This window comes from Electrophorus electricus, chromosome 17 (genome assembly GCF_041902795.1).
Source record: "Electrophorus electricus isolate QZ-2024a chromosome 17, ASM4190279v1, whole genome shotgun sequence".
Lineage (NCBI taxonomy): Eukaryota > Metazoa > Chordata > Actinopteri > Gymnotiformes > Gymnotidae > Electrophorus > Electrophorus electricus.
Genome location: NC_137513.1, coordinates 15,796,455 through 15,816,393, shown reverse-complemented (window position 1 = coordinate 15,816,393; position 19,939 = coordinate 15,796,455). Strand labels below are relative to the sequence as shown.

General features: G+C 47.9%; 1 protein-coding gene across 8 annotated transcripts in view; it reads left to right on the top strand.

Moving 5' to 3' along the window:
* The window catches only part of chd7 (chromodomain helicase DNA binding protein 7), a 45,773-nt gene extending 27,069 nt beyond the window's left edge, over window positions 1–18,704 (top strand). For 5 of the 8 annotated variants that reach the window (XM_035533957.2, XM_081699643.1, XM_081699646.1 and 2 more), the window contains 26 exons: window positions 43–219; window positions 460–603; window positions 900–1,173; window positions 1,406–1,616; window positions 1,938–2,133; window positions 2,417–2,584; window positions 2,830–3,009; window positions 3,176–3,286; window positions 4,032–4,237; window positions 5,367–5,566; window positions 5,762–5,921; window positions 7,571–7,660; window positions 8,189–8,292; window positions 9,988–10,117; window positions 10,619–10,676; window positions 10,765–10,825; window positions 11,263–11,614; window positions 11,930–12,138; window positions 12,429–13,235; window positions 13,470–13,627; window positions 13,994–14,221; window positions 14,730–15,143; window positions 15,436–15,648; window positions 15,963–16,103; window positions 16,342–16,446; window positions 16,623–18,704. In XM_035533957.2, the coding sequence (XP_035389850.1) occupies window positions 43–219; window positions 460–603; window positions 900–1,173; window positions 1,406–1,616; window positions 1,938–2,133; window positions 2,417–2,584; window positions 2,830–3,009; window positions 3,176–3,286; window positions 4,032–4,237; window positions 5,367–5,566; window positions 5,762–5,921; window positions 7,571–7,660; window positions 8,189–8,292; window positions 9,988–10,117; window positions 10,619–10,676; window positions 10,765–10,825; window positions 11,263–11,614; window positions 11,930–12,138; window positions 12,429–13,235; window positions 13,470–13,627; window positions 13,994–14,221; window positions 14,730–15,143; window positions 15,436–15,648; window positions 15,963–16,103; window positions 16,342–16,446; window positions 16,623–17,657 (6,132 nt within the window). In that variant the 3' untranslated portion in view covers window positions 17,658–18,704. The remainder of the gene's footprint in view (window positions 1–42; window positions 220–459; window positions 604–899; window positions 1,174–1,405; window positions 1,617–1,937; window positions 2,134–2,416; window positions 2,585–2,829; window positions 3,010–3,175; window positions 3,287–4,031; window positions 4,238–5,366; window positions 5,567–5,761; window positions 5,922–7,570; window positions 7,661–8,188; window positions 8,293–9,987; window positions 10,118–10,618; window positions 10,677–10,764; window positions 10,826–11,262; window positions 11,615–11,929; window positions 12,139–12,428; window positions 13,236–13,469; window positions 13,628–13,993; window positions 14,222–14,729; window positions 15,144–15,435; window positions 15,649–15,962; window positions 16,104–16,341; window positions 16,447–16,622) is intronic. The other 3 variants (XM_035533959.2, XM_081699645.1, XM_035533960.2) reach the window with 3 other exon arrangements.
* Window positions 18,705–19,939: the final 1,235 nt, after the last annotated feature.

Sequence of the window (19,939 nt, the reverse complement as noted above, 5' to 3'; positions counted from 1 at the left end):
GGACCCTTGTCATCACTTGTGCTTTGCTCCACCCTCTCCCAGGGTCGCGTGATGAAGGGGGCCTACAAATTCCATGCCATAATCACCACGTTTGAGATGATCCTGGCGGACTGCCCAGAGCTGCGCAGCATTCCATGGCGCTGCGTGATCATTGATGAGGCGCACCGCCTCAAGAACAGGAACTGCAAACTGCTGGAGGGACTCAAGATGATGGACATGGTGGGTGTCTCCCTTTTTCCTCCAGGCTTGGTTGGAGCAAGACAGCTGCCAGAGTTGGGTATATTGCAGGGTGCTGGATTCCCTGGTCCAGAGCTGGGTGTATTGCAGGTTAGGACAAAGTAGCCATGGGGACATTTGACTTCTGCACTTGGATGCATTAGAATCTTCAAACCCTAATACATTTCTTATTCACCTGTTATGGTGTGTGGTTGCTTTTTAAAAAAAATCTGTCTCCTGCAGGAGCACAAGGTCCTACTGACAGGAACTCCACTACAGAACACGGTGGAGGAGCTCTTCAGCCTCCTCAACTTCCTGGAGCCAGACCGTTTCCCCTCGGAGTCTACGTTCATGCAGGAGTTTGGAGATCTTAAAACTGAGGAGCAGGTGTGATCTTTATCCATTCTTCATCTTGCAGTACTTTACCAACTAGGGGAAGATTATTTGTTTTATCTTATGGCGGATGGTAATCTGTACGTTGTTAATAAAAAGTGTAAGAGTACCAAAAAGGTCTTTTCAAAGATGGTAAATATTTCCTAAAATGTTAAAAATAATTGGAATGTTGTTTAACAGACATGCTAGTGTTTTTTAGAATGAAATATTAGTATTGGAGTGATGCTGTTTGTGTTCGAGTGGTGTTCTGTTAGTGTTTCAGTGCTAAGTGCTTGGCTTCACTCTGTCAGGTGCAAAAGCTGCAGGGCATTCTGAAGCCCATGATGCTGCGAAGGCTCAAAGAGGACGTGGAGAAGAATTTGGCCCCCAAAGAGGAGACCATCATTGAGGTGGAGCTCACCAATGTGCAAAAGAAATACTACCGTGCCATCCTGGAGAAAAACTTTGCCTTCCTGTCCAAGGGTGGAGGTGCCAGTGGGGGAGGGGGAGGGGCCAACGTGCCCAACCTTCTGAACACCATGATGGAGCTGCGGAAGTGTTGTAACCACCCCTACCTCATCAATGGTGAGAACATACACATACCCCTACTGCCTGTTGAGGAGCAAAAATTGTTAATGTATTGAAAGAAAAAGTTTCAATAGAGTTGAGTGAAAAATGAATTAAGTCTGTGTGTAAAAGTTGTATTCACAATTATTTATTCATCATATACAAGCTATTGTCATACTCTTGAGAGAGATTACAAGATGATGTCAGATCTTGCTCAAAGTAGTACTTAACCTGAAGTACACCCCTTTAGGTGCAGAGGAGAAGATAATGGAAGAGTTCCGGGAGAGCCACCCCACAGACCACCCAGACTTCCACCTGCAGGCCATGATCCAGGCGGCAGGCAAGCTGGTGCTGATCGACAAGCTCCTCCCCAAGCTGAAGGCAGGTGGCCATCGTGTGCTCATCTTCTCCCAGATGGTGCGCTGCTTGGACATCCTGGAGGATTATCTCATCCAGAGACGGTAGGACTTCACAACGCTGCTAGCAAACACCCAAGGACAATGCATGTGTTGCTTACTTTTGTATTCCACTGAAGGGGCTTCCTGTTTCTTGTTTATCTGCAAATTTAGAAAATGCTTGCTTCCTGGTTTGAGAGAGAAACACTAGTGAGATCCAGTTTCAGCCTTGCTAGATGAGCTGCTTTTGCATAATTAATAATGATTGATTTCCCCCCACCCCAAGATTTGATGATTCATATAAAAGCAATTCAGTTGGTGGAGTTTCTCATTTTGGTATACCTTTAGTGTGTAGAAGCGCTTGAGAGAACTGTTTCTGTGCTCTAGGTACCCATATGAGCGTATCGACGGCAGAGTGAGGGGCAACCTCCGGCAGGCCGCTATCGACCGCTTCTCTCGACCTGACTCGGACCGCTTTGTGTTCCTGCTGTGCACCAGAGCCGGAGGCCTAGGCATCAACCTAACTGCCGCCGATACCTGTATCATCTTCGACTCAGACTGGAACCCACAAAACGATCTACAGGTGAGTACAAATGCTATCTGTCTGCAACGTGCATGTCTTCTCACTGTGGAGGCTTCGGGTTGTTGGCGAGTTGCACACAGCTGGTAGCCTCCGTGGGAAACTACTTTATTCAACCAAAGCTCCTTCATAATAGAATATTTTCTGCCAAGTGAGTGGATGGAATGTGCTTGTTGTGTTATACAAGTGGAGAGGTTTTCTCAGTTGTCCACAGGGGAGTGTTGGGCAGGTTGTATGGGTGTCTGTGGGAGCGAGAATGACTGACTTTTCTGCGTTCCCCCTTTAGGCCCAGGCAAGGTGCCACAGGATCGGTCAGAACAAGGCCGTGAAGATCTACCGCCTGATCACCAGGAACTCATATGAGCGGGAGATGTTTGACAAGGCCAGCCTGAAGCTGGGGCTTGACAAAGCTGTGCTTCAGTCCATGAGCGGGAGGGAGAGTGCTGCCAACGGGGTACGTGCTGCTTGCTGTACCACTGCTTCACCCTGCTCGCAACACCACTCCAGATGGTTCATTAATCAAACACACGTTCTTGTGTTGGCAGCTGGATTTGCCTCTAGTATCTCTGCACTGTGTTTTTCCATCCTTTACCCTATCTACCTGAAATATCTGCAAGTTATTAAAAAATCTGCAATAAAAATGTATGCTTGGACATCTCTGTTGAATTTATTTATTTTTTTTGATGCATGATGTTTCAGGTACAGCAGCTCTCCAAGAAAGAGATTGAGGACCTTCTGCGCAAAGGGGCATATGGGGCCCTTATGGACGAAGAAGACGAGGGCTCTAAATTCTGTGAAGAGGACATTGACCAGATCTTACAGCGGCGCACGCAGACTATTACTATCGAGTCTGAGGGGAAGGGTTCCACTTTTGCCAAGGTAACAGTAGCACACTGCTTTTATTAGCTTTGATTAATCGATCGATATATTTACCCTTGCATACCTGGCTTGCCTCGTTTCATCTTGTCCTATAAATAACATTTAATTAAAGGGTAAAATGTTGCTCGCCTTAGTTATTTATTTCTTTTCCCCCCACATTCACCAGGCGAGTTTTGTGTCCTCGGGGAATAGGACGGATATTTCTCTGGAGGACCCAGATTTCTGGCAGAAGTGGGCAAAGAAAGCAGAGCTGGACCTCGACGTGCTCAATGGCAGGGTAAGCCACTTCAAGTGCACACTTTTAACCGTAGAATGAGAACTTGGGGCTCGTGTGAAGAAATGTCACATGGGAGATGTGGTTCAAGCCATGCACTAAGCTAGGGCACTTTCATTTATAGTGATGTAAGAGATTTATAGACGCCTGTTAATCATTGTTAAATATAGTTTCAATAATGCCGGATTCAGAGTGGCTTTCTGATGAGTTTCGGTTTATAACTGGCCGGGGATTGATAATTGATAGAGGGGTGATTCTAGGTCTGGGTAGATTCCCTGCCACTCTGGTGTCACTCCTCATAAATATGCTATCTGAGCATAATTAATGAGGATTATTTCCCCAGGCTAACAGTGCGTGGAATGTAGCTGTAATTGGGCAAAGGCGAAATTGTTTAAACTTGGCCATGGGAAGCGTTTTCTGTAATTACCACTGTTCCGCTACTCTGGAGAATTAGAAGCTCTAAGCAGCTTATGACTGCTGAAAGGAACTGTCTTTTTAGATCGAACCTAAAGTACTTTATCACGATATTGTTTTCTACCAGTGCCCTTTAGTGAAGCTTTTTAACCTAAGCTTTATAATATGTGAACAGAAAACTATCCCCCGCTTTGTTGTCTGTGTATAAACTCCATACCATTTGAAAGATGAGAGATGACTGGTAGATGTACACTAGGTCCAGTAACTTAGCCTTTTTTATTATTATTATTATTCCCTTAAGGCTATCCTAACACCAAATTACATCTCTTATCAGAATAACCTGGTAATTGACACCCCTCGGGTGAGAAAGCAGACACGCCACTACAGTTCCATGAAGGAGGACGAGATGCTGGAGTACTCGGAGCTGGAAAGTGACTCTGAGGACAAGCCTGTTCAGAAACCTCGGAGGCCCCAGGACAGAACCCAGGGCTACCCCCGCAGCGAGTGCTTCAGGGTGGAGAAGAACCTGCTGGTGTATGGGTGAGTGGCCATAGGCTTGACTGTTTTCAGGCTGGGTTTTTCTTGACTTGTTTAATCAGCTTGAAGGTTCACCAATATGCCATATACATCTTCAACCTCTCAAACACAGAACATCTGCACATACACTCCCTTTGTGTAGCAGTTTCTTGTATGTATGCATGTATGTATACAAACACACACACCACCACTCAGCCTTTTCCAGGCCACGTTCTTTAGATCCCTTGATGGAGCCAGGGGCTGGATTGCTGTATGGAATCTGGCCATGGCAGAAAATCCATTGCGACGCCATGAGGCGGGACATTCGGCTTCCTGTGCCATTTCTTCGCCACCCACACCACCCCCTTGTCTTGTCATTTTCTGCTTGGGATGAGGATGTACGGTCACTCGCATCCTCCCATAGTCAGGGCTGGGTTAGTCGCGCCTGCCTGTCCCTGGCCAGTGGTAGACACAGCGCTATCTAACGCATACAGTTACTTTAGGCACCAAGCCGCCATGCTCTTGCCACTAATCATGGCTGGCTGCCAGCAATATATCTGACCAGTAATGTTAGTATATTTAAAATGTCCCTCTTCAGTCAGCTGCATCTATACCCTGAGCAGTGTGGCAAATTGGATCCATCAAGTTTGAGGAGGTTTTTTGACAGATGTTTTTGTGAAAGCCAGTGTACGGCTATGGAATAAACGCAGACACGCATCCCCCTTCTCTCTTCAGTTTTTTTTTAACATACTTTCCCTTTCTCTTTCTTTCCCTCCCTCCCTCCCTGAAAAGCCCTGCAGGATGTCGCTCTATCCTCTTGTGCCTATATGAAGCCTGAGTACTTCATCCAATATCAAGGGCACTGACTCTCCCCATGGGCTCAGCGGTCATGCCCCTTGCCAGTCAGCCTGCATTTGCCTGCATTTTTTTCCCCCCGTCTTCTCTAGCCGCAAACTTGAACATATCTTGCATCCTCATTCTGCTGCTGATGTTCGTTGCCTGCCACAACATTCACTCACTGAAATTAGCCAGAACTACTTGGCAGAGCAGTTAAGGCCGTGAGATTTCATGGCGGTGCGTAACATCTGGGATGGTAGCACAGGTTCTTCTAGCTCTTCTGGTTTCCTGACCCTGTGCTCTCGGCTCCGCTTAGCTGGGGCCGCTGGAGGGACATCCTGTCCCACGGGCGCTTTAAGCGGCCCCTGCGGGAGCGTGACGTGGAGATCATCTGCCGAGCCCTGCTGGCCTACTGTCTGCTCCATTACCGTGGCGATGAGAACATCAAGAGCTTCATCTGGGACCTGATCACCCCCACGGAGGATGGGCAGAGCCGCACACTTGCCAACCACTCTGGTACGACCCTCCAACCCCCATAGAAAATCTGCTGCTTTGAAGACTCGTTTAATCTTATCTGCTTTATCTGTGAAGGATCCTTTTTGATATACCTTGGCTATGTAGGCATCCTATGCATGCTCTAAATGTCTTAACTCTTGGACTCTGTCGTGTGTGTGTCTGCGCGCACGTGTGTTTGCACGTCGGGATGTGCAGGCCTGTCTGCCCCTGTGCCCAGAGGCCGTAAAGGAAAGAAGGGCAAGCTTGCAGCCACGCAGACCCATGCTCCACAGGCCGACTGGCTAGCTGACTGTAACCCAGACCTCCTGCTCCAGGAGGACAGCTACAAGAGGCACCTGAAACACCACTGCAACAAGTAAGCTGTTCAGCCCTCAACTTGCTGACACACTAATGCTTTCCTGCACAGGCCAAGGGATTTCTTCATGGGCTTTTATCATTTTAGCTTAAAATGGGTTCTGTCATCCTGCCAGTTTACAGTGTGAATTGCAGCTTTGCAACGCAAAGGAATCACGAGCGAACTGGCATGACTGTGGTGGGGGTAAGAAATGACCTTGATGCGCAAATGCTTGAGGCTCTTTGGCTCGCAGAGCACTTTAGGCACCTTGAAGCGCACATGGCTGTGGAAAAGTGGTTTCCATCGGCAGAAACGGTTGAATCTGGCAGAGGACAGAGCCTCCTGCCTCTCCAAGGCGCACACGCCAAACACTTTGGACTAATGAGCAATGAGGCAGGAGCACTGCATTGTGAGGTGTGAGGGTTTGGTTTTGGGGTTTTTTAATTTTAATTCTTTTCTTTTTTTTTTTCCATTCCTTAAATTAAAGATTTCAAGCTGCTGTCAATAATTAATCCATTTGTTCATGGCACCAGGCGGGGTTTTGTCTCTCACCCTGCATGTCCGTCACCCGCCACAACACTGTTGTCTGCCCTTCTTTGTTTTGAGACCTCTCTGGTTTCATTTGATGAATAATTTCTGTTGCCAGGCCAGTATTGTTCATTCTCACAGGGGGTGAGGTTTACACTGGCTGGCATGCGTTCGCTCTCTCACTGTCCCATGCATTCGCTCGCGCTCTCTTGCGCTTACTGAATCTCTCTGTCTCTCTATCCACTTGCTTTTTCACTCACTCTTGTGTGCACTCGCCCTTTCTTGGACACTCGTGTTTTTTTCTCTCTCTCTCCTCCTCCTCCCCCCCCGGTTGTTCAACCCAAGAAAGGAACAGAGCAACAGCTGAGGAGCCGTTCCGACTCGATAACTGCACGGTGCTCAGACCGCCCGCCATCTGCTTGCTGCTCTGCAAACTTGTGCCTCCATACTTTTAGCATGGTCCCGTGTGCAGCAGCCAACTTCTCAGAGAGCATTTAGATAGAAAACCAACACGGGGCGAGTGAGAGATGTGGAGAAAGACCATGCGAGGCGGGGGGCTGAGTGGAAGAAGACTTAATGGAGAGCGCAGTATGTATGTGGGAGGGAGGAGAGGAGGAGGAGGAGGAGGCAGGTAGCGTAGGTAGGGAAGGGCGCAGGCTGGCAGGCGTCTCCCCCCGGTGCAGCGGCATGGTGCCAGGCCAGGTGCCAGCCAGGCAGACCTGTTGGAAGCGGGTGAAAAGGCGGCACACACAGAGGTGATTATGTGCTGCCATCTGTCAGGCGTGGAGGCTGGCGCACAGCATGGCTAATCAGGCCTGGCAGCATGATGGATGAGTTGTGGCACATGCCAGAGAGCGACTGCCTCAACCGCTGCCGCTGCCCCCGCCCCCGCCGGCGATGCCGCCCGCCACTGCTGGCACCGGACAGAGCTGGCCAAAACTTGCTCATGCTTTTATTGTTAAACCACCACCACCCTCCCTTGTCCCGCTCCCTCTTCATTCTTTGTCTGTCTTTTGCGTGTCACTCCGTTAACTCAAACCATCTTGTATATCTCTCTCTCTCTCCTTCCCTCTTTCTTCCACTTGCTCTTTTTTTTCTTTCTTTTTTTTCCCTTTGCTTCCCCCCCCCCCGCTATCTTTCAGAGTGTTGCTGCGGGTCCGCATGTTGTACTATCTGCGACAGGAAGTCATCGGGGACCTGGCAGACCGGATCCTGGAGGGAACAGATTCAAGGTTGGCATCTCTCCGTCCCTTACTCCAAAGCCTGCCTGCTGTTATCTCTCCTCTCCTTCCATCATCCCTCTCATCTCCCCCTCCTCTCTCTTTCTCGCTCTCTCTCGCTCAGTTACTCACTCCCCCTCTCCCTCCTCCTCCTTCACCCTGCCTCTTGCCCAGATGTGCATGCATGTCTAATGTGCTGACGTGCTTGCCATATTGATGCAAGCGAGGACCTGACTGAAGTTCTAATTGAGCCTGAGCTCGTGTGTGTGTGTGTGTGTGTGTGTGTGCATGTGCGCGTGTTGGTACAGTGCAAGAGAAGCTCCCGGCTTAGATCTTCGGCCATAATCAGGTTGGCCGCAGACGGCCTGGCTGAGAAATGGCTTCTAAATGAGACGCGGCGTGTTAATGGCCGCGTTTCCTTCCAGATGTCTGGATCGACGTTACAGCCGCTCTCATCAGATTACTCTGTGTGGCGGCCATCTCCAGCTCTTAATCACCCTTCCTGTGTGTGTTTGCCGTTGTTGTTTGTTTTGCCTGCAGTGAACTGGATATCTGGATCCCACAGCCCTTCCACGCTGAAGTCCCCACCGATTGGTGGGACCTGGAGGCCGACAAGTCACTTCTCATCGGAGTCTTCAAGCATGGTAAGCCCAACCCCCAGTTCCTCTCCTCTGAGCTTGCAGCCCCTGCTGTCTGATTGGTGTTCTCATGGCGACAGGGTTGGGGGTTGAGGGGGTTGTAATTGCCTATGGTGACCCATTGTAATATGGCTGGGAAGTGACGGACAGTGTTTGTCAAATGGCTGGTTGTTGGGCCAGCCGTGCATGTGGAGAGAGCAGACCCAGGTCCTTCTAATGCCTCAGTGCCATCAGGCTCCTCCTCCTGCCTTTCATTCACCTTCAAGGCAGAAGAGCTCCAGGCAAACTTGTTCAATTCCCAGTTTGACCACAGTTGTATGTTCCTCTGATCTGAGATGTGTTATCATATAAAATGACCGGATGCTTTGCTTGCACAGCCGATGAAGGACCTCTGTCCGAAATGCTCTGTTTCTCTGGAAACTGGTGTGGGGGTGTGAGAGTGTGTATATAAAATAAATATATATATATATATATATATATATATATATATATACACACACACTTTATATTTTATATATATATGTGTGTGTGTGTGTTCCTTTCACAAACTGTTTTGGGGAGAGAGAAAGGTGGGGATTCTTAGCAGTACTCTTGTGATGGTCTTAAATGTAGTAATGGGCAACTTTAAATAAATAAATAAATAAATAAATATTCAGTGATGGTCACTGGCTCTTAGAGCTGCCTTTTTTCTAGATGAGAGGCACCTCTCAGTGGGCTTCAGCTCAGTCCATGCATAGACCCCTCTACTGCTCATGGCTCCTTCTCTCATACTCATTCTCACTCTCTCCCTTGCATAAGCACTCCTCTCTCGCTCTCTGTCTCTTCTTCCCAAGAGCCTTTTGCTGCCTCGTTAACTCCGCTGGCCTCTGTGCTTGCGTGTGCGCGCGCACACACAAGCATGTGTACAACACAGCCTGTTCTTAATCATAATCCCAATTCAGTGGGGAGGTCTAGGGAGGAAGCAGTGAGGAGAGAGGTGGCAGGTCCGGGGCTGTGCGGGGAAGAATGATAGCCTATAAAACCCCCTCATGATTACAGTTTGGCTCGGGCAGTGCCGGCAGTTAGGAACAATGTGTCACCGCATAAATCCTAATTGAAATGTGATGTTCTGGCAGGGGAGGGGGGAAGGAAAGAGGGAGGGACGGGCAGGGGCGGGGGGAGCAACTCTCAGCCCGAGTGAGTCCAGCCTGCCAATCATCTCCCCTGCCGCGCACGGCCAGGCTCTGCAGCCTTGAATCTGTTCTGCTTGGATGGTTTCAACGGGCGCCATCCTCCTAGAACAGCCTCTTGTTTTTCTCCCCTTTCATTTTCTTTAAATATTTTCCTCCCCACTTATGAATTTGGTTTTTATTCCAAGCGAGATGTTTCTCTATAGCGAAGATCCTTCTGAGGACTCCACACTTCTTACCTGCTTTTCCATGCTGCTTAACTTGGTTGAGGTCAGTTTCATGTGGTAGTTGTGGTTGGTTCCTCCTCACTTCATGGAAGGTTGACTTTTTTTTTTTTCTTTTTTTTTTTTTTTTTTGCTATTTGGTAATAACTTCATGAAATCGTCTGCTTTTCTTGTAATTCATCCATGTCTGTTTCAAAATAGCACTTCCTGAACTTGGAGCCCCCTCCTAGTCTAGTCTGTGTTTAGTACCAAGTGATCCTGAGTGCGCTCTCTCTCCTCTCTCCTCTTTCTCTCTCTCTCCCCCCCAGGCTATGAGAAGTATAACACCATGCGAGCGGACCCCACCCTGTGTTTCCTGGAGAGAGTGGGCATGCCTGATGCCAAAGCTTTTGCAGCTGAGCAGAGGGGAGCGGACATGGTGGCAGATGGTGGAGAGGGGTAATTTTGGCCCGAAATCATAGCCCCAGCGAGAGGGACTCTCTCGCTCTCCTCCTCCTTTACCAGCTCTTTCCTTTGTTCCGTGTCCCATTCAGAACGCTCTGTTACAGTGTGTCAGGCTTGAGCCCTACTGCCCCTCTGCTTCATTTCATGTGGTCCCTGAGCTCAATCTTGAATGTTTAAAATATAGCAGGATGTGTTTACAAACAGTACATCAGACACGTACACTTTGTTCTCTGTGTCAGATACCATGTACTGGTTTCCTCAGATTGATGCATCATGCACATTTTTAATGGCTTTGTTTCATTGCTGCTGTTTTGCAAGTTAATCTCAGGTCAGGCCTCCTCTTAAAACTGACATTTAGATAAATGTTCTTGTGTTTAAGGAGATTGAATGAGTGTCAATTTTAGTCCCCCGAATAGTCCCCGCCCCCCCGTGTAATTTTTGTTGTAGGAATTGTTTTTGGCAGACTGTTTTTTAAAGAGGTGTCTCTGTCAACAGTGAGGATGAGGATCCTGAGTATAAACCACTCCGCATGCCCTTCAAAGATGACCTGGATGTGAGTTTAAAAGCAGGCTGATGTATCGAGTGTGTGTGTGTGTGTGAGAGAGAGAGAGATAACTATCATTTTTATCCTTCTCTTCTAGGACTTCACAAATTCTCCTCTTGATGATAAAGAAGAAGTCATGGATGTTGAGGGTGGCGAAGGTATTCATAGTTCTGATATCAGATGAGTTTTTTTTCCATTTACATAAGAGCCAATCATGTGGACAAAATGATTAAATCATTGAGGAACCATTTGATTTTTGCATGGCTTAAGATCTATAAAACAATCTAAGATCATGGTGTGTTGCTTTGCATTATTTGCATTACGTAATTTCACCATAATACCAAACCCTCATCTGGGATGTATTTGAGACTAGTGAGAAAGCCAGTGAAATACTTGATTTTAAGTACTATGTAAAAGTGAATTTGCTAAAGGACTCATTTGCAATACTGCAGCCTTCTGCTTTCAGTATTGCAGGTGCCAGTGTTGTGATAATGGATAACAACTGGTCTATTGGGCAGGCCCGTTTTTCATCCCAGTAAATGTATGTATGGACTGATCTCAAATAACTAATGTTTTTGTTTTGCTGTCTCTGTAGCCCCTAAGCTGGGGGAGAATGGGAAGGCGGGTAACCTGTACTGGCCTCCAGCCTCTGCTCTCACCGCCCGCCTACGCCGTCTCATCACAGCCTACCAGCGCAGCCATAAGAGGGAGCAGCTGAGACAGGAAGCCTTAAGCAAACCCGACGGCCGACGGCGCCGGCGTCACCGTGATGACATCCTCTCCATGGTAACTGAAGGAGGGGCTTACGGGCAAGAGGCAGCGGCGGCTGCTGCCGCAGCTGCATTCCTTGCCGATGGAGGATCTTTCATGAAGAGCTCACCATTCCTGCCGGAGAGCGCCGCCCTGTTGCCCGATGGGGCTGCCTACTTCAAAGAGAGGCGTCAGAGGTAAGGCACAGTGGGGTGACTGATTTTGCAACTGTGGGATTTTGTGAAGTTTAAGGCCAAATTTCCTGTGTTTACCAGGATTAGAACATAACCTGAAATTGAAATGTAAAGGTTTTAGCAAGCTTCTGTAAAATGACTCCAAACTAGTAAAACTCAGGTGGAATAATTTGTTAATAAATCCAGACTTTTATTTTTCTCTGAAACATCTAAGAATTGTCATCTTGCCACTGGAAAGTTTCCACCATATTTCACCCTTGGCCACTTTTGTAACCTCTCCTTCCCTCCACTCTCCTTCTGCCCTTGTCTGCTTTCCAGATGGACCAGGCGAGAGGAGGCAGACTTCTACCGTGTGGTGTCTACATTTGGAGTGGTTTACGACATCCACCGGCAGCGATTCGACTGGACTCAGTTCCGTGCTTTTGCCCGTCTGGACAAGAAGACGGATGAGAGTCTGGAGAAGTACTACTATGCCTTCGTGGCCATGTGCAAGCGTGTGTGCCGCATGGAGGTCAAATCCGACTCTGGTACAGATCCTCTCCCTCGCAACCCGCCAAAGCGCACACAATGGCTGCAAGAGTAATAGATGAAAGCTAGTATGAACTGAAAATGATCACTGTTGGAAGTGTGTGTATGGGTTATGAGAGCCACTTGTACGGGCTATAAGACAATCCATCCCTATCCTCTGTCTTCATTACCTTAGATCCTCTTCTGCACCCCTATTAAATATATTGCTACCCTTTGTTGCTGCCACTCTGTGTCCTCCTTTCTCTTTTTTTAAATTGCCATCTCCATTTCATTCTTTTCACATTTCCAGCAGAACTCGCGGACCCCACCCTGATCATCGACCCGATCACGGAGGAGAGAGCATCGCGAACGCTCTACCGTATCGAGCTGCTCCGTCGGATCAGGGAGCAGGTGCTGCCCCATCCCCAGCTGGAGGAGCGCTTGCGTCTGTGCCAGCCCGGTCAGGACCTCCCCGTTTGGTGGGAGCCCGGCCGACATGACCTTGACCTCCTCCACGGTGCTGCGAAGCACGGCGTCAGCCGCACTGACTACCACATCCTCAACGACCCTGAGTTGGGCTTCCTGGAGGCCCACCGCAAGTTCACCCAGGGAAGGGGTGCTGAACCTCCGCCAACCTCCACTCCTCTGACCCCACTGAGCCTCGTCAAGGAGGAAGAGCTGAAGGACGAAACAGAAGAAGGTGCAAAAGTGGAAAACGCTGAAGTGAAGGAGGAAGTCAAGGTGGAAGAGAAGTCCGAGGCTGCGTCCCCTGAAGTGGAGCTGAAGACTGAAGAGGAGGCAAAGGATTTGGAGCTAAAGAAGGAGGAGCCAGTGGAGGACATGGAGGAGGCAGAGGACGGAAAAGGACAGACACGAGAGGTGAAGAACGAAGACACCCAGAGTGCTCCTGAAATGAAGCCTGCTGAGGAGTGGACCTCCGAGGGCGAAGTAATGGGCGCGCTCTCCATCCCCACTCCTAGTGACGCACAGGAGCAGAATGGCACCGCTGCAGACCTCCACGGAGACAGCAAATGCAACACTGAAAAAAACTGTGAGGAAGAGGAGGAAGAGAAGATGGATGAGGACGACAAATCAGAGAAATCTTCACAGGCTGATGGTAACCCCAGCCATGTTTTTAGTTGTTAATAAAATGGGTGGTGTCGCAAGTGAAATTACTTGTCTTGATAGAATATATACAGTTTCTCTGTAAATTGACCAAGAAAGATAATTATGAATAACTGTCACATATATAATTCTGTTGCAGTTTCATTCATTCAGGTGGTGTGTGGGGGTGGGTTTGTTTTGTTTTTTTTGGGGGGGGGGGTGTTTTGTTTTTTGTTTTTTTAAACAGTTGGTGTTTCGTCAGAGAGGAAGATCTTTGATGAGGAGAGTAACGCGTCCTTAAGCACTGCCCGGGACGAAACGCGCGACTACTTTGGTGTGGACGATGTTGAACCATCTGCTTCTCAGATGTTCAACGACAGAGCTGCCTTCTCCTTCTGGCCAAAGGTTGGTGTAGGACTTCCACCACTCAGCCAAACTACGGTCCATTTTGTTCTAGGTCCCAAGGAATATAGTTATAGGCTCTATGGGTATATCTGTACCTGCAGTAACGGTGCGACACGTGATGTTGATTAAATGTGGGCTGTTTAGTCAGGCCCAGTTTATTAAAGCTATCATAACCGGATTTTGAGTTCATGCAGGCGTAGTTCATTAAATTATATTGAGACTTTTGTAAGGGTAAAAGGTCTAAAATCAAATGTGCTGTTTGTAGTTGATGGGCCTAACTGAGGTATGGTGTTTTCCTTAATGTACATTTATAAAGGCGCTCACGCTTGCTCTCATTGGTGCGTGTCTGACATGTTTGTATTGCAGGACAGGGTAATGATCAATCGTATGGACAGCATCTGTGAGGTGGTCATCAAGGGCAAGTGGCCTTCCAACAGAAGGCAGTTCTTTGACTTCCCAGGCCTGTTGCCTGGCTACGGCGCCATGACAACGGACAGCCCCCTGCCAAGGAGGGGCCTTGGGGATCTCTCCATGGTGAGCCAGACCAGCTATAGCGGTAGTGAAGACCTCACCATGTCGCCTCAGGTCAACAAGGCAAGTAGCCCTGCCCCCTCCCACCACCGCGTTGCCCCAACCATTTGCTCGGTTACTTCCACCCAGAGACACAAGTCTCCCTTCCTCTGGCTTTATCACGCAAAGCGCCATTTTCAGCCAGTATAAAGTGTACTGGATGAGTTGAAAGCCTGTTCATTCACAGAGAAATAAACACACAGGGGAATTTCGTTTCCTGTAACAGAGGGGAAACTAAGCACCTCATATATACATGTCTGCTGATGCCTCAAAGAACAAAGCAAGAATCCTAGCATTTTGTCTATTTCTCTTATTTATAAAGGCATCTAAATGTTTTGGTTTTTGTTTATTTTTTTGTTTTGAAATTTTATGATTGCCATGACAGCACCTGTTTTTGTTTTAAAAACAACTGACTGTCACTACAAAATTCTATTTTTACTTGCCATTTTACTTTAAACTCGTAGTATGCTGTCTCCAGTATAAACTGTTCATTCCATGCTCTTCTCATGCCTCTGGCCTGTTTCTTGTACAGGATGAAGCAATGGGCCTGTCTGTCCCCCGACAGCGGAGACGTCGCAGGAGGAAGGTGGAGATCGAGGCGGAGCGAGCCGCCAAGCGCCGCAACTTGATGGAGATGGTGGCGCAGCTGCGCGAGTCCCATGCCGCCGAGGGCCAAGCACAAGCCATGGACCTGACTAAGGTCCTGCATGGTCTAGCCCCCACCACCTCGGCTTCCTCCTCCACCTCCTCTGCCTTCCCTGGGACCATGGTGTCGCCAGCCGCCCTCAAGGCCCAGCTGGAGCTGCTGCAAGGGGGCGGGGCGTCCAGGGCAAACGGCTCGCTGCTGGAAGCTGAGCTCCCCACACGAAGGCGGAGAGGACGCAGGAAAAACGTGGAGGGCTTGGAGCTGCTCTTCATGGGCAGCAAGAGAGGCCAGCTAAACACGGTATGAGGGTCTGCTGGGAAGCCTTCCACTGTTGGTCGACATTTTTGTGAAGGAATTCAGACGTTGATTCTTTTTAACTAATGAAAAGAAAGGGATGCAAAACTTCCTTGCATAAAGCATCCTTTTACTAAGGAAACTGGGAGAGAGAGGGAGAGATATATATTTATATATGTGTATGTATGTATGTATATATATATATATATATATGTGTGTGTGTGTGTGTGTGTGTGTGTGTGTGTGTTGATGCATTTTATTTATTTCACATTTATCGCTCATGTATTCCCGTTTACAGGACGATTCAGACAGGACCAAAGCTTTTGCAGATGGTGCACACGTGCCGGGCCGGGCACAGAGACACATTCCAGCCCCTGCACAGAAGGGCTCAAGCACCTCCCCAGAGGAGGGCGGCCACCTCAAAGGAGAGGATGGGCCTAGCACTAAGGACCTAAGGGAGTGGCTTAGACAGCACCCCACCTACACTATGGACATGCCTGGATACATACCAGTGAGTGGCCTTCCCAACCCCGCCCTTGTCATCGCTGCTGGTTTTAATCTGCTTTTGGGAAACCATCAGAGGACACAGGCTGGGTCATGCATGAAGCAGGAGCTTGGAGTTTAGCTCATTTAGGTCTTGGTCATTAACTGTATTTTGTTAATCTTTGTAAAAAACATTTGCACTCACTCCGCATGTTTGTGAATTATATTGGAGGATATCGATGTATGTTCAAGGCCAGTGTCAAATTTACATAAAATGTTAGCTCATTGCTTATGGTTGGAATGCGACTGGTCAGCATATTGGGCTCTCATGTTCATCTGCAGAAGACAGAGGAGCTGCTCCTCTCACAGATGGCCAAACCGAAGCAGAAGAGACACCGCTGTCGCAACCCCAACAAGATTGACATCAACACCCTGACAGGGGAGGAGAGGGTCCCTGTGGTCAACAAACGAAATGGGAGAAAGGCATGGAACACATCAATACTCAAATACTCACCATGAGCTTTTGCTCTATATATATATATATATATATATATATATATATATATATATATATATATATATATATATATATATATATATATATATAATATTATTATTATTATTATTATTTTTATTTATTTTTTTTTATTATTATTATTATTTATTTAGTCGTCTTTGATAAAATTCTTAGTCTAATGTTGTTGTTTTCTTATGGCTGCAGATGGGAGGAGCTATGGCTCCTCCTATGAAGGATTTGCCACGTTGGCTGGTTGAAAATCCAGAGTTTGCCATCTCGCCAGACTGGACGGATATTGTTAAGCAATCAGTGAGTTACTTATGCTGTACAATGCTATTCCTGTTTAGTAATTTGACATATAAAATGTTTTTTAGTGTCCAGGCACTAGGCTTTATATTTGGTTTGTACACTGCATATGCTTTCACTGATGGCCATTTTGCCATTCACTTGTGTAAATGGCGACTGTGCCATCATCTCATCCATAGGGCTTTCTCCCCGAGTCCATGTTCGACCGTCTTCTCACGGGGCCAGTGGTCCGAGAGGAGGGAGTCCGCCGCAGAGGCAGACGACCCAAGTCTGAGATCGCCAAGGCAGCCGCAGCGGCACAAGCTGCAGCTGCTGCTGCCGCTGCGTCCACGTCCACCGGCGTGAACCCCCTGCTGATGAACGGCCTGTTTGGCGGCATGGACTTGACCAGCCTGCAGAGCTTGCAGAGCCTGCAGAGCCTCCAACTGGCTGCTGGTCTCATGGGCTTCCCCCCAGCGCTGGGTGGGGCAGCGGATAGCAAGCACGCCACCGCCATGCTGCCCCTCATGCTGCCCAGCATGGGCGGGCTGTCCAACATGTTTAGCCTCGGTGGGCTTTTTGGGGGCAATCTGGCAGCCGCCGCAACCGCTGCGGCCACGAACAGCGCTGCAGCGCCCGTGCAAGCTGAGACTGATGAGGCAGCCAAGCCCAGGAAGGACGAAGAGACCGAGGAGGTGGCTGAGAAGGAGGAGGTGGAGAAGGAGGCGGAGAAACCCACTGAGGTGGAGTCTGGCGAGCCAAACAGCGACACTGCTCTAGGGGCTGCTGCTGCCGCGGCTGCAGGCATGTCCACCAACCCGCTGGCCTTCAACCCCTTCCTGCTGTCCACCATGGCCCCGGGCCTCTTCTACCCCTCCATGTTCCTGCCCCCAGGCCTGGGGGGCCTGGGCCTGCCAGGCTTCTCCCCGGCTACTCTGGCTGACTTCCAGAATGCCATGTCCGGAGCTTTAGGAGGTGCCAGTGAGGACAAAGAGTCGAGCAAACAGCCTGGTCCAGACCGGGACCACAACACCTTAACAGGTAGTGGGGACGCAGCAGACAACACGCTGGAAGACAGCGACTCTGGGGAGAGCCAGAACAAGGCGGCCGACTCATCTACGCTTGATGAGGACCTAGCAGGGCCGGCTGAGGAGCTGGACTCCATAGAAGGTGGGGAGGAAGAGGAGGATGATGAGGAAGAGCCTGGAGAGGAGGACGAGGACAAGAGTGACTGACTGAATGAAACTGGCCTTCTGCCATTTCCCCGGGGGATGCCGTTTTAAAACTTTATACGACAATGTGGTTAGTCCAGTTGTTTACATGCCAACTTGATATCCCAAAACATTTTTATGAATTTGGTTTAGTTTTGTTGACAGGTAACAGGGGAACACGATGATGCTGTCTCTGCAAATGCTAGAGTAGGCAGGGAGTAAACTGGCAGTAGTAGAGTTGTGTGGATGTCAAAAGGGTTCCGGGGGGTTTTTGTTCGTTTTCCCCCACCCCCGTTTATTTGGTCTTGGAGCACTGGGAGGTGCTTTCTAGAAGATGTGCAACATCCTGAAATATAGGAATTAATTGTTCCAATAGTGCTGTGCTGCTTCTTCGGTTGAGTTTGTTTTTGTTTGTGTTTTTGTTTTGTTTTTTCTCCTCTCTCTCTCTACTGTTGTATTGTAACAATTGAGTAGCATCTCGTAACATTCAGTGGAGTACAATTTTAACGGCATTAAGCAAGTCTCTCTGCTGCTGGAAAAAACAATTTTAGATTTTTCGTTGTACTGTTCTGCTGAGAGGAGAGGGATGAAGTTCTCGCATATCATAGCCTACACTCTGACTGTTCCAAGTCTCTCACACTGACAATCTATACGGGTGAGGGGACAACTCGGCCTGTGGAGACAGCAATAACGAAGGCAGCTTTTGAATGTTCGATTTTACTCTCTGACTTAGATACGGAAAAGGTGTGGAAAAAAATGACGTGACATTAATTACTGCAGTCGAATTGTCTCATTATATTCACGTTAATGCACTGGTGTAAGAATGAAATCAGGTACCTTTTATCTATTGAATGGACTTTTTGTTACTTTAGCTACAACGCTGAACAGCATTACCTCAATTCTAACTAGCCTTGAAGTTTACAGACATGAACGTTGTAAATGTTTTCTTCTTTTGTCCTTTTTTTTTTTTTTTTTGAAACCATCATGTATGATGACCTGTAAATTGCTGCCAACTGTAGTAATGATGCTTTTAATAAAAGTGACTCATGATATTCGCCTAGGAAACCAAAACTGTTTGACGTTCTGTGAGGTTCTGAAAGGCCTTTTTATCGTTAACAAAAGTCTTTAATATTGTCATATCTGTGATGCTAGAGTAACAGCTGAAACGGCACAAATTAGAAAAGTATTTTATTCAATGCAGATGTTTTGCTTTCAGATTACTGAGGGCAGGGAAATTAAACATTTTTGACTAACTTGCCATTTCACTCCGTCAGTTGATGCAAGTGGTGGCAATCTGACTTTCTGTGGTATTTTTGAAGGTGACTTAATTTGGCAAGGTTTATAGGTTTTGAATTCTAGTGCAGGTGTTTCTTTAACATACCTTTTTATGTAATCAGTATATGCATTTTATGCTATATAAAAAGCAAGGACCCAGTACTGTATCCATTTATATATTTGGGGGAGGGGATGTAAAATTGCAAGGGATACGGACATTCTTAAATGAATGACCACTACCGAATGTACTGTGTAATTCAGCCAATGAACACACTTTATTTTCCATATTTAAATGCCTTTAGGTGGTATGGTTTAATATAAGAAGACTTCTGCACTAAATAAACGTGCATTATTAAGCCTGTGAGACAGACCAGAGCTGCAGACCGTGCCGAAGAGGCCGGGTGCAGGGACGGTCCCGGTTTCTCCGGTCTGCATGAACACCAGTCCTGCAGAGCAGCTGACATAACGTGCTCCGACAGGCCTCGCGGACATGGCAGGGCCTCTCTCTTCGCTCCAGTGCGCAGACATTATGAACCCAACTCCTGGAACAAGAGATGGTGTTCTCCCCCCATCCCCCCTCCTCTCGACAGACGTCTTTCATAATTGCACTTTCCGATGAAGTGGCTCGTGAAATCCATAGGTCTCGTGTGTGCTCAGCGTGCTGGTCTTTGGCAGGAAGGGCTTAGGGATTTGGGCAGGAGGTGCCTGTGCGAGAAATTGTCAAACATGCCTATTTATTACAGAGGATTAGCTTCCCTCATTTACTGTGCTATGGCAGGTGATGTTTGTTTCTCAAACTATTTTTGCTATTTGTTTTTAAATGCCACACTGTTCTTGTGTGTATACCATTCAGTTCATATTACATTGATGAGCTCTGGCTCTTTTGGGGCTTAGAATATCATTATCTTACTGTAGTTTGTGGGGAGATGCTTGTGGAATAAATACACCAGGTATCATTAGACGCGACCTTGACACGTCACTTAGGGAGGGCACGACGTAGTCAGCATCTCAGCTGGGGTTAGCCACGCAGC